This window comes from Plutella xylostella, chromosome 27, assembly GCF_932276165.1.
Source record: "Plutella xylostella chromosome 27, ilPluXylo3.1, whole genome shotgun sequence".
NCBI classification, from domain to species: domain Eukaryota; kingdom Metazoa; phylum Arthropoda; class Insecta; order Lepidoptera; family Plutellidae; genus Plutella; species Plutella xylostella.
Window position 1 is genome coordinate 929,688 of NC_064007.1, and position 18,921 is coordinate 948,608.

General features: G+C 36.7%; 1 protein-coding gene across 3 annotated transcripts in view; it reads left to right on the plus strand.

Moving 5' to 3' along the window:
• The window catches only part of LOC105388660 (ATP-binding cassette sub-family D member), a 62,751-nt gene that overhangs the window by 37,145 nt on the left and 6,685 nt on the right, over nucleotides 1-18,921 (plus strand). For 2 of the 3 annotated variants that reach the window (XM_048630924.1, XM_048630923.1), the window contains exons 2-10: nucleotides 7,490-7,966; nucleotides 11,449-11,589; nucleotides 12,136-12,340; nucleotides 15,346-15,478; nucleotides 16,065-16,163; nucleotides 16,605-16,744; nucleotides 17,927-17,968; nucleotides 18,170-18,300; nucleotides 18,716-18,792. In XM_048630924.1, the coding sequence (XP_048486881.1) occupies nucleotides 7,808-7,966; nucleotides 11,449-11,589; nucleotides 12,136-12,340; nucleotides 15,346-15,478; nucleotides 16,065-16,163; nucleotides 16,605-16,744; nucleotides 17,927-17,968; nucleotides 18,170-18,300; nucleotides 18,716-18,792 (1,127 nt within the window). In that variant the 5' untranslated portion in view covers nucleotides 7,490-7,807. Of the gene's footprint in view, nucleotides 1-7,489; nucleotides 7,967-11,448; nucleotides 11,590-12,135; nucleotides 12,341-15,345; nucleotides 15,479-16,064; nucleotides 16,164-16,604; nucleotides 16,745-17,926; nucleotides 17,969-18,127; nucleotides 18,301-18,715; nucleotides 18,793-18,921 lie in introns of all 3 variants that reach the window. The other variant, XM_048630922.1, reaches the window with a different exon arrangement.

An 18,921-nucleotide genomic window follows, 5' to 3' on the forward strand; every position in this document is an offset into this window, starting at 1 on the left:
TTATCGTTAAAAATTCATTCTGATTCCTACATCTCCATGAGCAATCATTTTAATTTGAAGCGAAGCTCGCAGGTTAAATATAGTGTGGAAGTATAATAACAAAGGCTTTAGAATAGCCCCCTAGTAAACACAAAAAACCACCCCACAGTATGTACAGAAAAACGCCTTTATAACTTTTATGATATAGGTAGGTAGGTAACTAGGTATATTGTTTTTGCACACAAACATAGGTTTGTAAGTACTACATAATAATGTGTTTTTTTTTAATAATTAGAGTGCTTAAAGATATAGATCTTTAAGCACTCTAATTATTAAAAAAAAACACATTATTATGTAGTACTTACATAGCGGGAAAATCAGATATGAATAAAAAATAAGAGTTTTTGTGAAAGGCCTCGCTTGCGGTATTTTGCCTTAAAACCGCCGACGCAACGGTCTAAGAACTTTCTCTAAGTGCACCTTCCTCATAGTTTAACTCCGTAGTCGGCTGCACGGGATTTCATTATCTAACCATGACCATATTAAAGAAGTAGGTACATTAATTTAAAAAATATATAGATAAAAAAAACACAAAACAAATACACAGCCCGATAATATAGTACAGCTACTGTAGGTACCAGCACCGACACTTTAGCATTCATCGCTTGTGTGTCAAACAGCTGTCAAATCCATACAGTTACGTCAGATTTGACGGATGAAACACGATGACGGATGATGACGGACAGATTGAGCAATGCTGCACAAGGATTGTGGAAAGCTAATAAAGTGGTGGTAACCTCCTCCGATACTGGAGAGTTGTTGCCATAATCTCCACTCTTGGCATTTTTCATATAATTACCAAATATCACATCACACATAATTTTGAATTTGAATTAATACCAAATATAGTCTGTCTATGAACTATTCTAAACAAAGCCACCTACTGGTAATTGAATGAAGGAAGCGTATTATGCTATAAATTCGCGAAACTTATGCTAATTGTACATTTATTATCTCTAATATTTTGATAACACTTTTTAATTCCGTATTCTATTTTAATTCAATAACTTCCTATTAGATTTTTTATTTTATGATATGCAAAGGTGTGTTTGTTTTTTTTTATAAATAATATTTTATATATTAATATTTTATAAATAATATTTTATATTTACTTCTAAGCTAAATTTTTCTTTTCATAGAGTGACCTCCCAAGCCCAAGGTAGTAGAATATTGACGTCATAGATTTGCTTATCTCTACTCTAGCATTCGTCTTCTCTATATAGAAAGATGTAGTTGTGCAACTGTGACCATTAAATATGTTTTTTTCCAACCTAATATGTAGTTTTATTTTCGTTGCGAAAGAAAAAATAAATTACGCTCATGGTCACATTCTATCAAGGTTACAAGCTCACACATTTTTGTAATAACTCTAATAACTATGCATGCTTAACTATAAATTATGCATTAAGTAATAAATACTAATATTATAAGACTTTAATGTTGGTAAAAAATCAATCGAATGTAAATTCTCAAGAAAGTGATAAAACAGACAATTTATATGACATAAATGTCAATTCTAAAGGCTTAATTATTACAAAAGGGCGATTGTTAGTAAAACAATGGCATATGATATAAGAGTGACTATACGGTATATTAAGGGACAGAGAGATAAAAGTGCGTAGGTGAATTGATATAGTGACTAGTGAATAACCTAAATACGTTACGTGTAGCATTTTTTCTGAGAAAAAATATGAAGCTTTTTTACCGACTTAGAAAAAAAGAGGAGGTTCTCAATTCATCTGTATGTAGGTATATTTAAATTAGCATAAACGTGCTATGGTTTAAACCAAGTCGCGTGATTTTCGACATCCTTTTAAAACACTTTCGTTCATTTGCATGACATAACTAAACTTTCACTCTCCACTTTCTTTGATGACTTGTTAATTGCCGAGATAACTAACCGGTTCTTATCGGTCATTATATTTGTAATCTTCGATCAGTTCATCTTGTCAGTAATTAACCAACTGTTAAAGTAGGTTACGAAGACGTCAGGCAAAATTCGGATATTGAAACCAAACGTGCATACTGTAATAGGTTTTTTATTTATTTATTTAATACATCAATATCTAATAGGTTAGCCTATTAATCTTGTGAGGTGCTCCTCACCGAAAGAAACCTCTCGAGTAACGTAGGTACCACCTGTGGGGGTTACCACCACCGAACATTCTAAGCTCGCTTGTAACTTGTATGGGTCTGACAGATGTTTCTTATGGACGCTGCTTATGGATTCTTCATTGCTAATGTGTCAGTGGTGGTACGGAAATTTCTTCCTCCACCCTGACTGGCCAATCCTTCACCAACCCTACTAGACACAAACTGCTCTAGTTTTCGTTAGCTACAAGCTTCATTTTCTACTGGTGGTGGTGGTGAATCAAGATTTACTTATAAGATTTATCGACTTGTTTTATGAAATCTCCGATTTGCCGTAGCAATGCCGTCTTTTGATCAAGAGTTGGCTTTTAAACTAGAGGTATTTAAACATTGTAAACTCTATAAAAAAAAACCGCTGACAACTAGTTCGACCCGGAAATCATACACGGGTCATTATCATCATCCAACTTATGTAGATTATGTGATAAAAAATACCTACTTAACTATAAATCGTTTTTGCGTTTTAGATTTTGCGCTTTTTGGCTCCGTGTGCCGTCGATAATGTTAGCGACTTTTTGCATTTGATCTTGCAAAGGAGAATGGCCAATTCTGACCCGCTTTGCAACCACTAACCAAACCTATTTACATATATTCAGTTATACAAATGTTCTAAATGAGGGAAAAATATTTAAAAAAATCTAAACCACGTTTAAAAAAAAAACTTAGTATGAGAGAAACATCTAGTCAGTACAAAGACTTGATCTTTCAGCACCTATATCTTCGTTCTCCCATGCCTCATAATAATAAAATTTACACCAGGATATACCGTAGTCATGGGCTGCACATCAGTGCAGCGAGCATAGGTTTCGATACTATTTTCGAATCTACACGAAGGGTCACTTTTACCAAACGCTAAACGTATTTAAATCAAATTTTAAATACATTTTGTACTAACTGACAGACGTATGATAGGCTACTAAATTATACGTTTAGCGTTTGGTGAATTTCCACCTAACATATGGAAAAAAACAAATGTCACTTTTGGCACTAACTTTGCCCTATATTTTGACAGTGACAGTTGACGATACGCAACGTTAACGGAGGTTCGAAACTTGTGCTCACGACTCAGTATATTATGTTTCATCAATGGCTGCTCTGGCGGGTCATGGCGCCATAGAGAAATGTCCATTCTCCTTTATATTAAATGCTTATCCTGTTCTTCTCGTTCTGAGCACGTTTATGTTACATAACTAGTCACATGACCAACGATTGTGTTAATATTACTTGTTGTACAGATGATCGTATGATTCATGATCGCTTTTTATAAGCGTCGCGGCGTTTTGCACTACCTTTGCAAGGTGTGCTCTGTCCACTGTCATTTTGAAAGATTTTTGATTCTAATGTTGTAATTAATTGTAATTATGACTGCCAATCTTACTGCCAGTTACATATTTGAGAACGTTAGCCAATAAGAACTTATAGGCATCACAATGCAGTGAATGCTGCGATTGACTGAATTGTCTTTACACAGGTTTTAAGTTCATACTTATACTAGCTGTTCTCGCGAGCTTCGCTTCGCCTTAAAAAGTTTTCCCGTGGGAATTCGGGGATAAAAAGTAGCCTATGTTCTTTCTCAGGGTCTAGACTATTTTTACACGCACTCACGCCTTGTACTAATGTACTACCCTTGCGGGGTAGGCAGAGGTGCATTGCTGCACCCACTTTTCTGTATACCAAATTTCATTCAAATCCGTTCAGTAGTTTTGGCGTGAAAGAGTAACAGACAGACAGACAGACGGACATACAGACAGACAGACACAGTTACTTTCGCATTTATAATATTAGTTAGGATACACAGTTACTGCTACCGTGCCACCACCAACACATTAGCAATTAGCAATCCATAAGCAGCGTCGCTCGCCTGTCAAACATCTGTCAGATTCATACAAGTTACGTGAGATTGGACTGCTTAAGGATTGTTAATTGCTAATGTTCGGTCGTAGTAACCCTACTGGTGTATTGGATCTCAGTATAAAGCTGATGAATGTTCTCCGCGTCCCGAGTGACAGGAGTCGCAGCGCCGGTCAAGGTGGCCGGCATTCGACGCTCGGTTGGGACACCTCATTTATACTTTACTTACTAGATATAGGTATTATAGTGCAAATACTACTAGCGGGGTTCATGTTTACCACCACCTTAGCGGGTCTCAGCAATAGGCAGCATTGCTCATCTGTCAAATGTGAAGTACTTTGTATGGATCTGACAGATGTTTGACAAATAAGCAATGCAGTGCTAATGTTCGGTGGTAGTGATACCACAAGACAGTTATTAGCAACTAACGAAAAAATAGTTAAGGCAATAGTACGTACTAAGGCTAAACTACTGTGTTTTTACAGATTTGACTCGGTGCCAAATTAAAGTAGCCAGTAGTGTCCAAAATCCTTATTGTCCTATTAAGGGTGGCTTTTTACATTTCATACATTGATTATTTATCTACATATTTGATTATGCCACCTGCATTCATTCACACGGCACTTCAGGCATCGAATCAATCAATATCATTAAACATGCAAACGTTCACATCAGTTAATCGCTTTCCGCTAACATGCTCTTCTAAGCATGAACCACCATTATCCGCCATTGTAATCATTCTGAGCAGTTCACGTGTCGATGCAGCTATTATTAGTATTATTAAGCCGGAGACATGACCTAGGGTCGCGGATATTTAAACACTAGTTTTCTAGATCTTTCCAGTTACTGGACCGACCGGTTTGTCAACAGGATTTGATTTAATAGAAGGATCTATAGCTTCATTGATATTCATAATTATATTTTTTGCTATTAATTTTTGTTCAGTTGTGTCTAGTTTTTGTATAGTTTATTTGTTATTTCTGTATTGTAAAGAAATAAGAAGAATATGATATTTATGTTTAAAATGGTTCAAATAATTTTGAGAATAAAATCTACTTAGGTACAAACAACATGTTGGAAATAAATAATATTTATCATGTTTTATGCATCAATATGAGGACAAAGACATAAATTTACAAACTTTTGACTATAAATCTTCCTTTTTACATTAGAACTTGATATTCCACCTATTAAACATAATTATTTATTCATATTTCTAACAGTAATATAACATAACTAGGATATTTTTCCCAAGATGCCTCACACACCAATATTGGCGACTGATTCTTTTCGCTTAAGATTCTTATCATAACCGTATCCTTGTATGTCTTCAACGTGTATGGTGTGCTAACTCATGCTGTCGTGATGGGCCAAAATAGCGTCTATGACGATGTTGATAAGATCTTCTTCATCTGCTTTATCAAATTGGTGGTTTCCAAGAGTGTACGTGATCAAGGCCACATAGTGTGGATTCGTGATGCATTATAATAGTAACCATTTAGTTGTCGGCTTACAGTGCATATTATTTAATACTTATACTATTATTATTTCTTTCATGACTGACTAGCAAGTATTTTTTTACTATTTCTCTTATCGTTATTGTAAGTGTTAATGCTATTATTTAATTCAATTTAATATTTTTTTCGTAAAATTTGGTTTAACCTATTTTTAGTAACAACTCACTCACCTATTAGGGTCAAAACCTCAATTAGAGCTATTACAATAAATTACCATTTTATTTGTTTAAACAAACACTTGATTCGTTAATAATGTGGATAGAAACTAATTCACCAATTAATTATTGTCCATAGTAAAGCAGAAAGCACCGTGAGTAAATGAACTGATCTAATTAATGTTTCAATTATCACATATCATCTAGTGTTTTAAATGAAATATGCATCTTTGAAATCAACATTATAATAACGTGAGCACATAGAAGGTGCTTCATTATAATAATACATTGTATCTTAGTATAATCCTCAAATTACACTTGACCCAAGTTTTGAACCGCAGTGGAATTACAAGATAATTATTAAACATTACCTACACACACATAAACCCGCAATACGCGATCACAAACAATTTGCTCAAGCAACAAAGGCTTTCGATAGGATCTTTGTGTTTTTTTTTCATTACAGTATGAGTAAATATTCCTTTAATCACGTTTGGCTGATTGTCAATGTTGAGGTTGTGGTGCGGAGGCGGCGCGGGCGCAGGACGCGTGCGACTGAGTCATTGGGAGGGTCAAGGTGCGCGCGCACGTGACGGCTGCCCGCAGGGGTCACGCCTGGGACCCATGCTCTTTGTTTACATTTTTGTTGTACGAATTATTCGATTTATTGGTGCATTTAAAGGAAAGGGTATTTGAAATGAGATAAATTATGTTATCTCGTCGTTTTTATACCAGTGATAGAATTTCGACGATATAAGGTGTCTAACCTTAAACAGAAATATAAAATAAAGTTGAAGCCAGTTAACAATCATTACGTATTTTACTTATATGCCATCTCAAGCAGCAATTTATAACAATCTATCAAACATTGTACAAAGTCTTTTCAACACAATTTGAAGTTAATGATGATGACAGTCTTCCAGGAAATTAATCGAGTCCTTCATGCGAAAAGGAGATGGATGAATAAAGAATGAGTTTTCCTTCCTTACTGACTTTATATCAAAGTAATATATGGCTTGGTTTTTAATCAAGGTCTTTACTTTATACTTTTATGTTTCGTAAAACGAATTGAATCTGCTATAAATAGTCACAAAATTGAACAATTATTTACAATTCAATTATACAATATAGTCAGTAAAACAACCGTTAAAAATCGCGAGGTCTTAGGTGTTATTACCTAACTGAAGTTTAATACCTTGTGCAAATACACACTTCTACATAATAATGCCTATCTCAGAAAAGCCGTAAAACGTGACCGATTGCCCGATCGTTGCACTTTAAACGATCATTGCTAACTAATTGTTAGCGGTTCACAGGTGAGCAAGCAAAGGTCAGTATTGTAATGGCAGGGAATATATTTATATTATACATAATTGTACTCAGTTAGAGTGTTTATTTACTTTAGTAGTTTATTACCTAAGTATACGTAATTTATTTTAACTACGAACAAGTACATCTCAGCTCAAAATAGGTACTTTGTTATGAAATTACTTAATATTTTTCGCTTGATTGAATGATGTTGAAAGCTATTTTTAACTCTTTGCATCTGCTATAATGTTTATTAGTGTGTTAAAAACACTAAATTTTTATGAATTATAATATTTTTCGATTACTGTTTTATTCTTGGTATAAACAATTAACACGTATCAGGTTCTGCCTAACTTGGGGTCGGATGGCCGTGTGTGAGATGTCCCCACATATTTATAACACGTTTTAAGTGTACTAAATAATATTATATACTTATGGTGTTTTAATATGTTTTTTTCTTTGTTACAGAAACATGGACGAGCGAACACGTAGTGCCAACTTAACCAACGCAATGTCGATCAAATTTTTATAATTTAAATATTTTTACAAAACACTTCCAGAGTGTAAAAGCAAACAACCAGTAAAATATCTGTGATTTTTATACAAATAAGAATTTAAAGTGATCTCTTTACATTTTTAACTAAACCAGCCAAAAGGTGAAATTATATCTGCAGTATATGTGAAAAATCGAGATTAATCACCCCTCAATCGTGGTATACGCATAAAAAGGACGTAACTCATAAATTTTCATATTTTATTTTTTAATAAAAAAATAAATAAAAGAAAATGCCAGCAATACTGTCAAAGATCAGGGAGCAGGCGTCGCGGGTGCAGCCCACGGTGGCACTGGGGGTGGGGGTCGGGGTGGCGCTGGCCGCCTGCGCCCTCTACGGGACACGGGAGAAGAAACAACCTCCGCCCTGTCAGAACAACAATAACTATAAGGTAATTGCCGCATATTATTATTATTTTTGTAGATTTAGTCGTCTTGATGTAGTGTAGTTTTATATAAATTTTGGTATATTGATAGGTCCGGTTTAGACTTCTTTTTATTATTGTATTTTTATGTATGATTATTATTGCTGACTAATAAACTCAACTTTTATCTGTGAAAATTCATTAATGAGTATGAAGAGCACGATATAATTTCCTTGGATAGGAAAAAAGTATTTATAAATCCAATGGCACCCGTCCATACGGAAGATGTCCGAATAGATGTCTAGTTGACTTTTAAGTCTAGAATTTAAATGAGATTCAACACGTTTATGTTAATAGCATGTCGTGCTTAAATTTACATATGCGAGATGAAATGTATCACGGAAAAATAAGTGTCTAAGGTCGATTACGAAAATATATATCGAAACAGCTTTACACTTTATATGGCTTGTCAAAGTAAACATTTCTTATTATATTTTCGTATTATAAAAACCTTCGTTTTGTTAGAATTATTCTACATCCTAGTCTTTGTAAGTTCTTATATAAAAATAGCATGACTGCTAGTAGTATGAACAGCAATAAAAATTAAGAACCTGTATTTTGCATGGCCACACATTTTTGTACTTTTTAATTTATGCACGTAGTATTTTAAAGCACACTTTTATAAATGGTACCTAATGTAAAGATTGTACCCTGGCCTGAGTTCTACAAAATTCCGAACTACGCACTTGGTACCACTGACGTTACAAGAAGCTGCTATTTAAGATTGATTCATACTATTAAAAATTATGTCCATATATATCTTACACATATTTATATCAAAAACCATTTTGAAGCAAGATAGCTGTCATTTGCTAAAAAAAATAATGTTATATCTAACGTGACCTATTTACATTAGTATAGCTCTAATTTAATATAAGTAATAATTATTTTGCATTCATGTTTTGTTGACACAGACAATGCACATAAATAATAAGCGCCATCTATTCACAAAATATTTGCACATTGCCAATATTTGCGAAGTAATCACAATTTTATAAAAAAACCGTTTGAGTAACGGTTAAAATAAAAAACTATTTACTTAGCAGATTTTACTTCGGCACTGCAAGTACATACTGTATGAATCACGGATTCATGATTCAATGTTGATTTATTTTAAGATCCTTTGTTGTAACTTTTGAAAAGGAATGTGATTGTTTTACTATGTTTTGTCTTTATCTGGCAAGTGTTAGGTTTATAATCTAGGCAATATTTTGTAGCTAGACAGACCTCCTTTAATTTAGCACAGAAATCGAGTAGTCTACTATAACTCCACACAACTTTCTAGACGTTATCAATTTATCACCGTCCACATCTTAAACACTGATATTATAATTACTATCAATCAATCAATAGTAACAATAATTAGTACCTGAAATCCGGCTCCTATTTTTTTTCCACTCATAAAAAAGCTCAGTCTGACAGTTCGTCTGGCATGACTCAGCACAATTTTGACAGCTGACATTGATTTCGTTAGTAAATTGCTTCTCTAGTTTTTTACTTGATCTTTTGGTTGCCTCTCTAGAGGTACTTAGACTAATTTAATTGTACTGGCATCATTACAATGAACTTATCTTTCGATCTGATATTTTATTGTATCGATTGCCTGGTAATTTAATAAAAACTATTATGAACTCATGGTAGACATTATAACGAGGTAGAGTAAATAACTGTGTGTGGCCACTGACCAACGATTGATACGTAGAATTGTAGATAATTTGGTCCAATAAAGGTCAATATCCGTTGTATTATTTACGCAGTTAAGAGTGTAGTCTACACACTTCACGTGTATTCCACGTGTTTACTTGTGTAGGATTATTTGGGTAGGATTCAAATAAGGCTCTACCTTACTTAATTCACGCTAGCAGACATGCCTGCGTGTTTTGAAACTATACAAGGCCAGAACGCAGAGGGTGGGACTGCTCACGTATAGTTTCAAATTAAAATGGTGCCATGATTTACTTGAAAGTATACAAGGCCATTACGCACTAATCGCGTATATTTTCAAGTAAGTTGGGCCAAAATTATGGCTTGAAAATATACTGCAGCAGTTACCACTGCGTACTAATCGTGTATATTTTCAAGTGCCAAGCGGCAATGCGAGCACTTGAAACTATACGTGAATAGTTACCAGGTAGTAGGTTTTTAAATTTAGTACCCATAGATGGATAGGGTAGGCTCCCCAAAACTTTATGAAAAATATGTCTCTAATAGGTCTATAGGGTAATAAATACACTCACGAGCAATCAATAAGTGAAATAAAAAAAAATAAATTAAAATTTGATAAAAATTTAGGTTTTTAGTTAAATATAATAATATTTTTATGCGCTACTAAATGTACTTTAATATTGTCGACGGCGTCATTAAGCTAGTCTTTTCCGTTCAGGAGCTATCATCACTGGACCTTTTTCATTTCTCGTGAGTAGGTAGGTAGTAGTAGGTAGTAGGTATTACTCTTAATTCATATAAATAATAAGATATTAGTATTCCCACTTGCAAGTATGATTGCTATAAATATCAATTTATTATGAATCAAATTAGAGATTTGTCCATCTTTATTTATTAAAACATTCTATAGGTATGACAGGATGAACAAGTAAATTTTAGTCATGTACATTTACGAAAATAGTTAAGTAAATCAGAATCAGCATGTAGGTATAAATTAAATGCCACAAGTAAGCCAATCAAGCAATGTGCGTAATAGCAATGTATATTTTCAAGAACGATTCAGTAAATCCCAACTTGAAAGTATACGCGATTAGTACGCACAAATCGTGTATATTTTCAAGTAAAATATTTATTCTTTTCACTTGAAACTATACAGTGCTAGTACACTATGGGTGCGTTCTGGCCTTGTATAGTTTCAAAACACGCGACGTGCCTGTTCTCAGAATATTCCGTCATTTTTTTCATCACTATGTGACCATTAGAGGCACTCTGTTTCGTTTTAATATCAAAACACTTACTCTAGAAGTACAGAGCACTTAGTCGTTTGCATGACGTACAGTCCGGGGCAAAGAAACTTGACCCCTTTGCCAGACTCTGAATTGGTTCAGTTACCGTACTACCACCGACGCGACACTATCAACAATTCTTAATGCAGCATCGCTCATCTGTTAAACATGACATGTGTCAGATCCATACAGTTACGTCAGACTTAACAGATATAAGCACTGCTGCTTTAACGATTGTCAATTTCTAATATTCGGTGGTAGTAACCCTGCTGGTTTCTCTGTCCCAACATTGCACCTAGGTTGAGGGTGCCCGCACACGACCGACTTTTTGTAGAGCAGATAATCGGATCGACACTTTTTCTTATCGACTTGTTGTATTACAATAATCACGTTCTATTTTCCTCCTACAAAAAGTCGGTCACCTATTGGTCGTGTGAGGGCACCCTAAAGCTTCACAATTCCATTTCACAGCGCACTATAGTCGGTACTCGGTTGCAGGTGGCAAAGAATGGCAAGCTGCACTGTGTAGAGGGAGGGGGGAAGGGGGGCGAGTGCGGGGCGGGGTGCGGGGAGCGGTGCGGGGCGGCACAGTGCGCCCTCTGCCGGGGCGAGGCGGATACTGACAACAAGCAGAATATTGTGAGTATACGCACGTGTCTTGATTATGGTGTATACTTGTATAGTATAGTCTCAAAGGAAAGAATAAGCCAGATGATTGCCGACCTCCGATAGGAGATGGTACCCAAAGAAGAAGAAGATGGCCTGGGAATAGCAAGAAACCTGACCCGTGTTAGGTTAGCATTGTCACTCTGAAACCTGGAATAAAATTACAAAATTATTACTTCGGCCTTAATCGGTGGTATTGTCCTAATCGTCATTTTTATAATGAGAAGACTACAGCAACAGAATAGGTGCTAAGGGAATGGGAAAAATATTGCACTTTGTTTGGGTCACCACCGAAATGAACAGTTTTAGAGCCAGCTGGTTAATGTATCACTTAGTTTGAACTGCTTGGCCTTTGAAGAAAAGGGTACACAAATTATAGGCATGTGCACTTAGTTACCAATATCTCTAAAGGCAAACATGTAATAGGTATTTGACAGCTTGGCTGCGCCATACACAATTAACTACAAAAATCGACAACAGATGGCGCTAAACTAACAAACCCATCCCAACCATCCACAGGAAGATGCAGACGACACGCCTCTGCCAGAAGCCCCCCATACCCCGGGGCTCAACATGGAGTTTGTCAAACAGATCATATCCCTGGCCAAGATCATGGTGCCGGGAGTCCGCAGCCACGAGGCCGCCATCTTGTTCTGCCACACCATGTGTCTGTTCACGAGGACCTTCCTGAGTATCTACGTGGCGTCGCTAGAGGGCTCTATAGGTGAGTGAGGTTTGGTTGTTGGTAGTTCGCGCAGTGGGCGCTAGATGGCGTTGGGAGTAGTTATTTTATTTAAAAAATATATGATATAATTTTAATTAAGTATGAAAGAACCAAAGTGGTGTCTAACTTTGCGCTGGGTCGACTACGTTGAACGTTTATAGTACATACATAGTTCGTTAACTTCGCTGTAGATGGACCGCAAAAACATAATCGTTAAAATAAAAATAAAAAATCATACAGACGAGATTGAGAACCTCCGTTTTTTAAGTCTGTATAAATTACTATAAATAGAAATCAGCTTTGCTCGTTCTAATAAAAAAAAAACTCTATGTATTGTATTGCAATTATCTAATTATCTCACGTATAAATATAACTTTGATTACATGTATTTTATGATTATAATATATGTTTTTATATCCTATGTACCATCATCACTATAAAAGATTAACTACCAGCATTATGTTATGATTTGTATTATCTAATAATTTAATCATTATCTTATTTTTATGGAACTGTGAATTAAGTAGCATCAATCTTGTCATGGTTTTGATTATAATTAAATAAAGAATAGTAGTAGTATACGGGATGTTGCACTAAGCCTAAAATCTGATTTTATTTTCGGGCCGAGATATAGGTACACGTGCTGCAAAAGTATTAGGTTTCGGTTTAGTATACCCTTATTGTAACACCCTGTATAGCTAGTGACCCTCAATCAAGACCTACTGTACCAACGTAATATATTAATACACTATAATATTTTATTTTATGATTAAAATAAATGGCTTCTTGTATGCCTTCTATGTATAAAGGTATGCCTTTATGTTTTTAACTAATCTAGATGTTGCGGAATCAGATAACTTACGTCTTTCGCGACATTCCGCTGAAATATGACTCACTTTCAAAAATGAACAAAGTACTTACGTAACTCCACAGTTGTGGAAAACTTCATACAAAGTAGGTCATCAGTTGTAGGTCTGCAAAACTTAGAGTACTCAATAATAATAACTGTCCTTGCAAAATATGAATGTTTTGAAACGGTAACTTTACTTTGCTTGATAGAAACTGCCAGAAACTTTGAAATTTACTTGAAATTTCCCGACACATTGTGTAGAATTAAGTAAAAGTATACCTTATTCTGAATTCAACAAGGATTTGTAGTTCACCAGCATAGAACAGCACTGTAAGGATATGTGGTATTTACATAGATGTCTGATAAGGATAAGCCAACAGTTAGCCTATATTAGCCTCAACCTAAAGGTCATGGATAGAAACCAAGAAATAGTCTTATTTCATAAGCGGATAATTTGCATTTGGAAACCATTTTTCCTTGAACATTATATCGCGGTTTTGTATAATAACCGTAGCAAAATTTGGAGCAACATCTTTAGGATTATCAACCTTATAACATCCCACAGCATTAGCGGTTTTAAACGTAAGGTAGATTTTTCAATGGCATAGGTAGGTTGCGTGTTTTTAGGTCGCATAAGTCATATAACCTAAGTTCTAAGACTAGCATTTTCATGGCTGGTGGATGACATAAGTAGTTTTAAATTGCCTTGTTGTGGTCGCGCTCAGTTGCAACTGAATCACGAGATACATAATGGTTATTTAGACGACCAACCGAATGGTGTAGTGGTTAGTGACTGCTATGCCGAAGGTCCCGGGTTCGGTTCCATTTGTTTAAAGGCAGATATTAATACTAGGGTCTTGGGTGTTAATATGTATCTATCTATGTATCTGTGTAGATATATCAGATGTCCGATACCCATATTACAGGCTCTACCTAGGTCAAACTAGTTTTGGGTTGGATGGCCGTGTAAAAGCCGTGTAAAAGTAATCACATATTATATTATTTCTAGACGAAGTGTAACTTAAACTTAAAACCTTATGTGTATTAGATACATTAAAAATAAATACAGTATACATCTGCATTAACACATCTGCATTAGTGACAATGACCTACTCCTCACCTCTGAATGCCCCAATGGGGATTACAGTGAACATCTAAATACAAGATATATAAATACACTAGAGGACATGTGAATAAACGAAACAATTAAAAAACTATTGTGTCTGGTTAACATTCAGACTAAAAACAAAATTATGCATTTGACTCATTATCAACACGGCTCGCTGTATAAATAATCGTTTACATAACGCTAAATATATATAATATAAAAATATATACCTATCTAGTCTACCCATGTATTAAATAATGTTGAACATGTGGGTGGTTTTAATATCTCTTTGTTATCTTGGCATTTACATGTTTCCTATCTGTTTGAGGAAGCGATAGTGTTTGGCGAAATACTAGATTTAGATAAGGCGGGGTGGACTGAAACCCGTTAGACCAATATGGATTCAAATCTAGTACTACTAGTAATACGGGAAGCGATGTGATTGAGACGAGTTTAATGTATGTTTAAGTGTAGGTGCAAAGCTAGGAGATATTTATATGTTGTACTTCCTTCCGGGGTAGGATTTAGGAAAAGGGTAGAGTTGTAAAAATATTCCATATTCCTTGTTAGTTTAATATTATTTAGTTTTTCAAGAAAGCACCTACTTATACAAGTTAAATACATCTTCATGGACACCTTACAAATAAAAAGTAATACATAAATACATTAAATATACTGAATGTTAGATAAGTTCTCAATTCGTCTGTTTTTTATTTTTTTCTATATTAAAAACCGATTTGTATGTTTTATTTTATACAGGGTTTTGAAAAATTGTATATAGGCAGAACATGAGTTACCAAAACAAAAGTTGTTCAGAATCACCCCCGCAGTCACATTCTTTCGGCTAACTATACAACTTCTCCAAAATCCTGTATATTGACCTAACCTCTGTTATCATCAAGCACAGCCGTTATAACCCGTTTCATCACCGGGAAGCGATGCGATCGTTCATTTTCGAATACTATTACTTTTTTCTTTTCCACAATTTTTCGTGTTGTTTCTGTTTACATTAAAACTAAATATATTTTCTCTTTTTCTTATCTTCAGTGAAGCACATAGTCCAGAAGGACATGCGCAGCTTCGCCTCCCTACTCCTGCAGTGGTTCGGCATCGCCGTGCCCGCCACCTTCATCAACTCCATGATCCGCTACTTGGAGAGCAAGCTGGCACTCGCCTTCAGGTAAGGCAATAGTTATAGTTGTAACAGCTGTGCCTCTATCATATATTAGCACTAAGGTGTTCTCAGGTCGGCGATTACAATATTTTCGTACCTCCGTTTACGTTGCGTATCGTCATCTGTCACTGTCAAAATGTAAGGCAAATTTGTTAGTTCCAAAAGTAACTACGTTGGCGCTGTTCTTTTTCCATATGTTTGTGTAGTATCGAATTTCCACGTAAGCCTGTGATAGGCCCTCTGGTCAGACAATAATTGTGTCATCGTCAACACCAGAGGAGTCATTTTAGACATCGAGAAACGAACGAGAGCTGTCATGCAATCGGGATAGAGTCGTGGGTAGCGTAGTGCCCTGAAGCTCGGGAAAAATTAACTTTGGGAGTGCTTATGCGCTTACCTATACTCTTTAGAAATGAGTTAAAGTATCGCTCACGCTATGTGAAGTTATATGAATGTACATAACTATTACAAATTCAAATAGCAGAAGTAAATAAAATTGCTGTGATATGATTCTACATAATTTGAGACCGATAAGTGGAGCTAAGTACAGAAAAGTGGAGTTATTTGCTAACAATATGTAATAATATTACAGGACTCGGCTAGTGAACCACGCTTACGAGCTATATTTCAAGAACCAGACGTACTACAGGGTGTCCAACCTCGACGCCAGGATAGAAAACGCGGACCACAGGTGAGAAATATATTGAATTTATATCCATTTTACCTGATTTTTTATAATAACAGAACTGAGAATTAGATCCCTTCATATAGTGTTTATAGCTCTACTATACGTACCATAAAATATATGCTGAACAGTGAAAATATTTCTTTTACAGACTAAGTAAGTAGTTACAATGTTATTACTACATAATTACATATACCTACCGTTACTTGTGTTTTTGTAATCATATTGCTGACGTTAAAAACTCGCCAATTTCAAAACGAATCCTTCGCTCTTTAGGCTGCGCGATGTGAGTGAACTAACAAAACTTTTGTCACGTCTTAAACGCACCCATGCTAGCCCTTCTAGTCGATCATCATGTTTCGAAAACGCCATTCTTTAAAACTCCTTGGATAGTCCGTCTATCATTTAACAGTTCCCTCTAACATCCATCCATTTCCCACCCCACAGACTCACAGAAGACGTCTCAGTGTTCACTACATCCGTGGCGCACCTGTACTCGTCGCTCACCAAGCCGTGCTTCGACCTGCTGCTAATCGTGCTCACGCTGGCCACCTACTCCAACAAGATGAAGGGGAACATACTCATGGGTGAGTGGATCCTACAGTGAGGGGGATGCAAGGCGTATGCCAAGTATGCGCCTGTTTTGGGTGGCATATGGGAAGCATCACACTAGCTAGACCGCCGATATAAAAACGCTCAACGGGCTATAGACAAAGCTATGTTAGCGGTTTCTCTGGAGGATTGCATCAGAAATGAGAAAATTCGTAAAGTAAAAAGACGCCTACTCCAACAAGATGAAGGGGAACATACTCATGGGTGAGTGGATCCTACAGTGATATAAAAACGCTCCACGGGCTATAGAAAAAGCTATGCTAGCGGTTTCTCTGGAGGATTGCATCAGAAATGAGGTAATACAAGATGAAGGAAAACAAACTCATGGGTGAGTGGGTGCTACGGTGAGGATGCAAGGCGTATGCGCCTTTGGGTGGCGTATGGGAAGCATCGATTCATATTCGTTCCCTAAGTCTGTTAGTGCTGCTGCTGATGACGTATTGATACTGATTTTAAGTAGATTAACACACACGCACACGCACTCACGCCTTGTACTAATGTACCCCCTTGCGGGGTAGGCAGAGGTGCATTGCTGCAGATTAGTCTCAGCGGGCTGTAAACAGCTTAGGGTTTCCCTGAAGAATGGCATCAGAAATGAATATATGAATGAACCAACCTCTCAGCTATAAAGTATCGTATCCCTGATAATTCCACCTGAGACAAATATATGTACTAACATTTCCTCCCCATTTCATCTCTTTCCCAGGTCCAAGCATAGCCACAGTAGTCATCTGCCTAACAGGCCAACTCCTCCGCGCTCTCAGCCCCTCATTCGGCAATAAATAGCTTGCCAAAACTCCACCTTACACACACTAACTTATGTAGATACTAACATCTATTCCCCCTTCCAGGTCCAACAAACATATATGTACTAACATTTACTTCCCCCTTTCCCAGGTCCAAGCATAGCCTCAGTAGTAATCTGACCGCTGTCCACAGTAAAATATTCTTGCCACATATACAGATATTTATATCTACTCCCCCCTTCCAGGTCCAAGCATAGCCAGAGTAGTAATCTGCCTAACCGGCCAACTACTGCGGGCACTCAGCCCCTCATTTACACTGAAAGAGCCCGTCATTCGGCAACAAACCTTGCCAAAACTCCACCTCGCACACACAATCACATATGTACTGAAATGTACCCCCTTCTTTCACAGGTCCAAGCATAGCCACAGTAGTGATCTGCCTAACCGGCCAACTCCTCCGCGCGCTCAGCCCCTCATTCGGAGATAAATAGCTTGCCAAAACTCCGACTTACACACACTAACTTATGTAGATACTAACATCTTAACATCTATTCCCCCTTCCAGGTCCAACAAACATATGTTATGTACTAAAATGTACCCCTTCTTTCCCAGGCCCAAGCATAGCAACCGTCGTCATCTGCCTAACCGGCCAGTTACTCCGCGTCCTCAGCCCCTCATTCGGAGCCCTAGCGGGCGAGGAGGCGCGCATGCGGGCCAACCTGCGCCACGTGCACGCCAGGCTCATAGCGCACGCCGAGGAGGTGGCCTTCTACGGGGGGCACAAGGTACACTCACAGTCAAGCTAAAGGTCCCACAGGAACATAAATACTTATATACTGTAACGAACATATACTTATGCCAAATCGAATCGCATTTTCGATTTAGAGAGCCGAGCGAAGCGAGGCCATACACCTCAACCATGCATTCCCTAAAGCTTAGAGTGCCGAGCGAAGCAAGGCAATTCAAAATCAACTGGCATTTTCCACAACATGAAGCCAAGCGAAGTGAGGCAGAAAATATTTAACTAATCTCGTGAGTTGGACAAAGCGCACCTATTTATCTGTAGCTGCGAGTATAAAAACTGAAATGAAGATTTTAAGAGTATTGTTCTTGACCTATGCAACATTAGTCGAGGTTTCGCATTCACTTTGATAACGATAACTTCACCATAAGATTAACATTGTATATTTTTGTCTGCAGGTTGAACTAGGCCAGCTACAAGACGCGTATTCAGAACTGTGCGGCCAGATGACTTCTGTCTTCAACAAGAAACTATGGTATGTTTGAGCGTTTTCGAGAAGTTTGCACTTGACTGAGAATTCTTCTCATTTGAAGAGGAGGGATCCTCCGATCAAGCTGGCAGGTTCAGCTGGTATGCCACTGCCCGACGATTACATGTCTTCAAT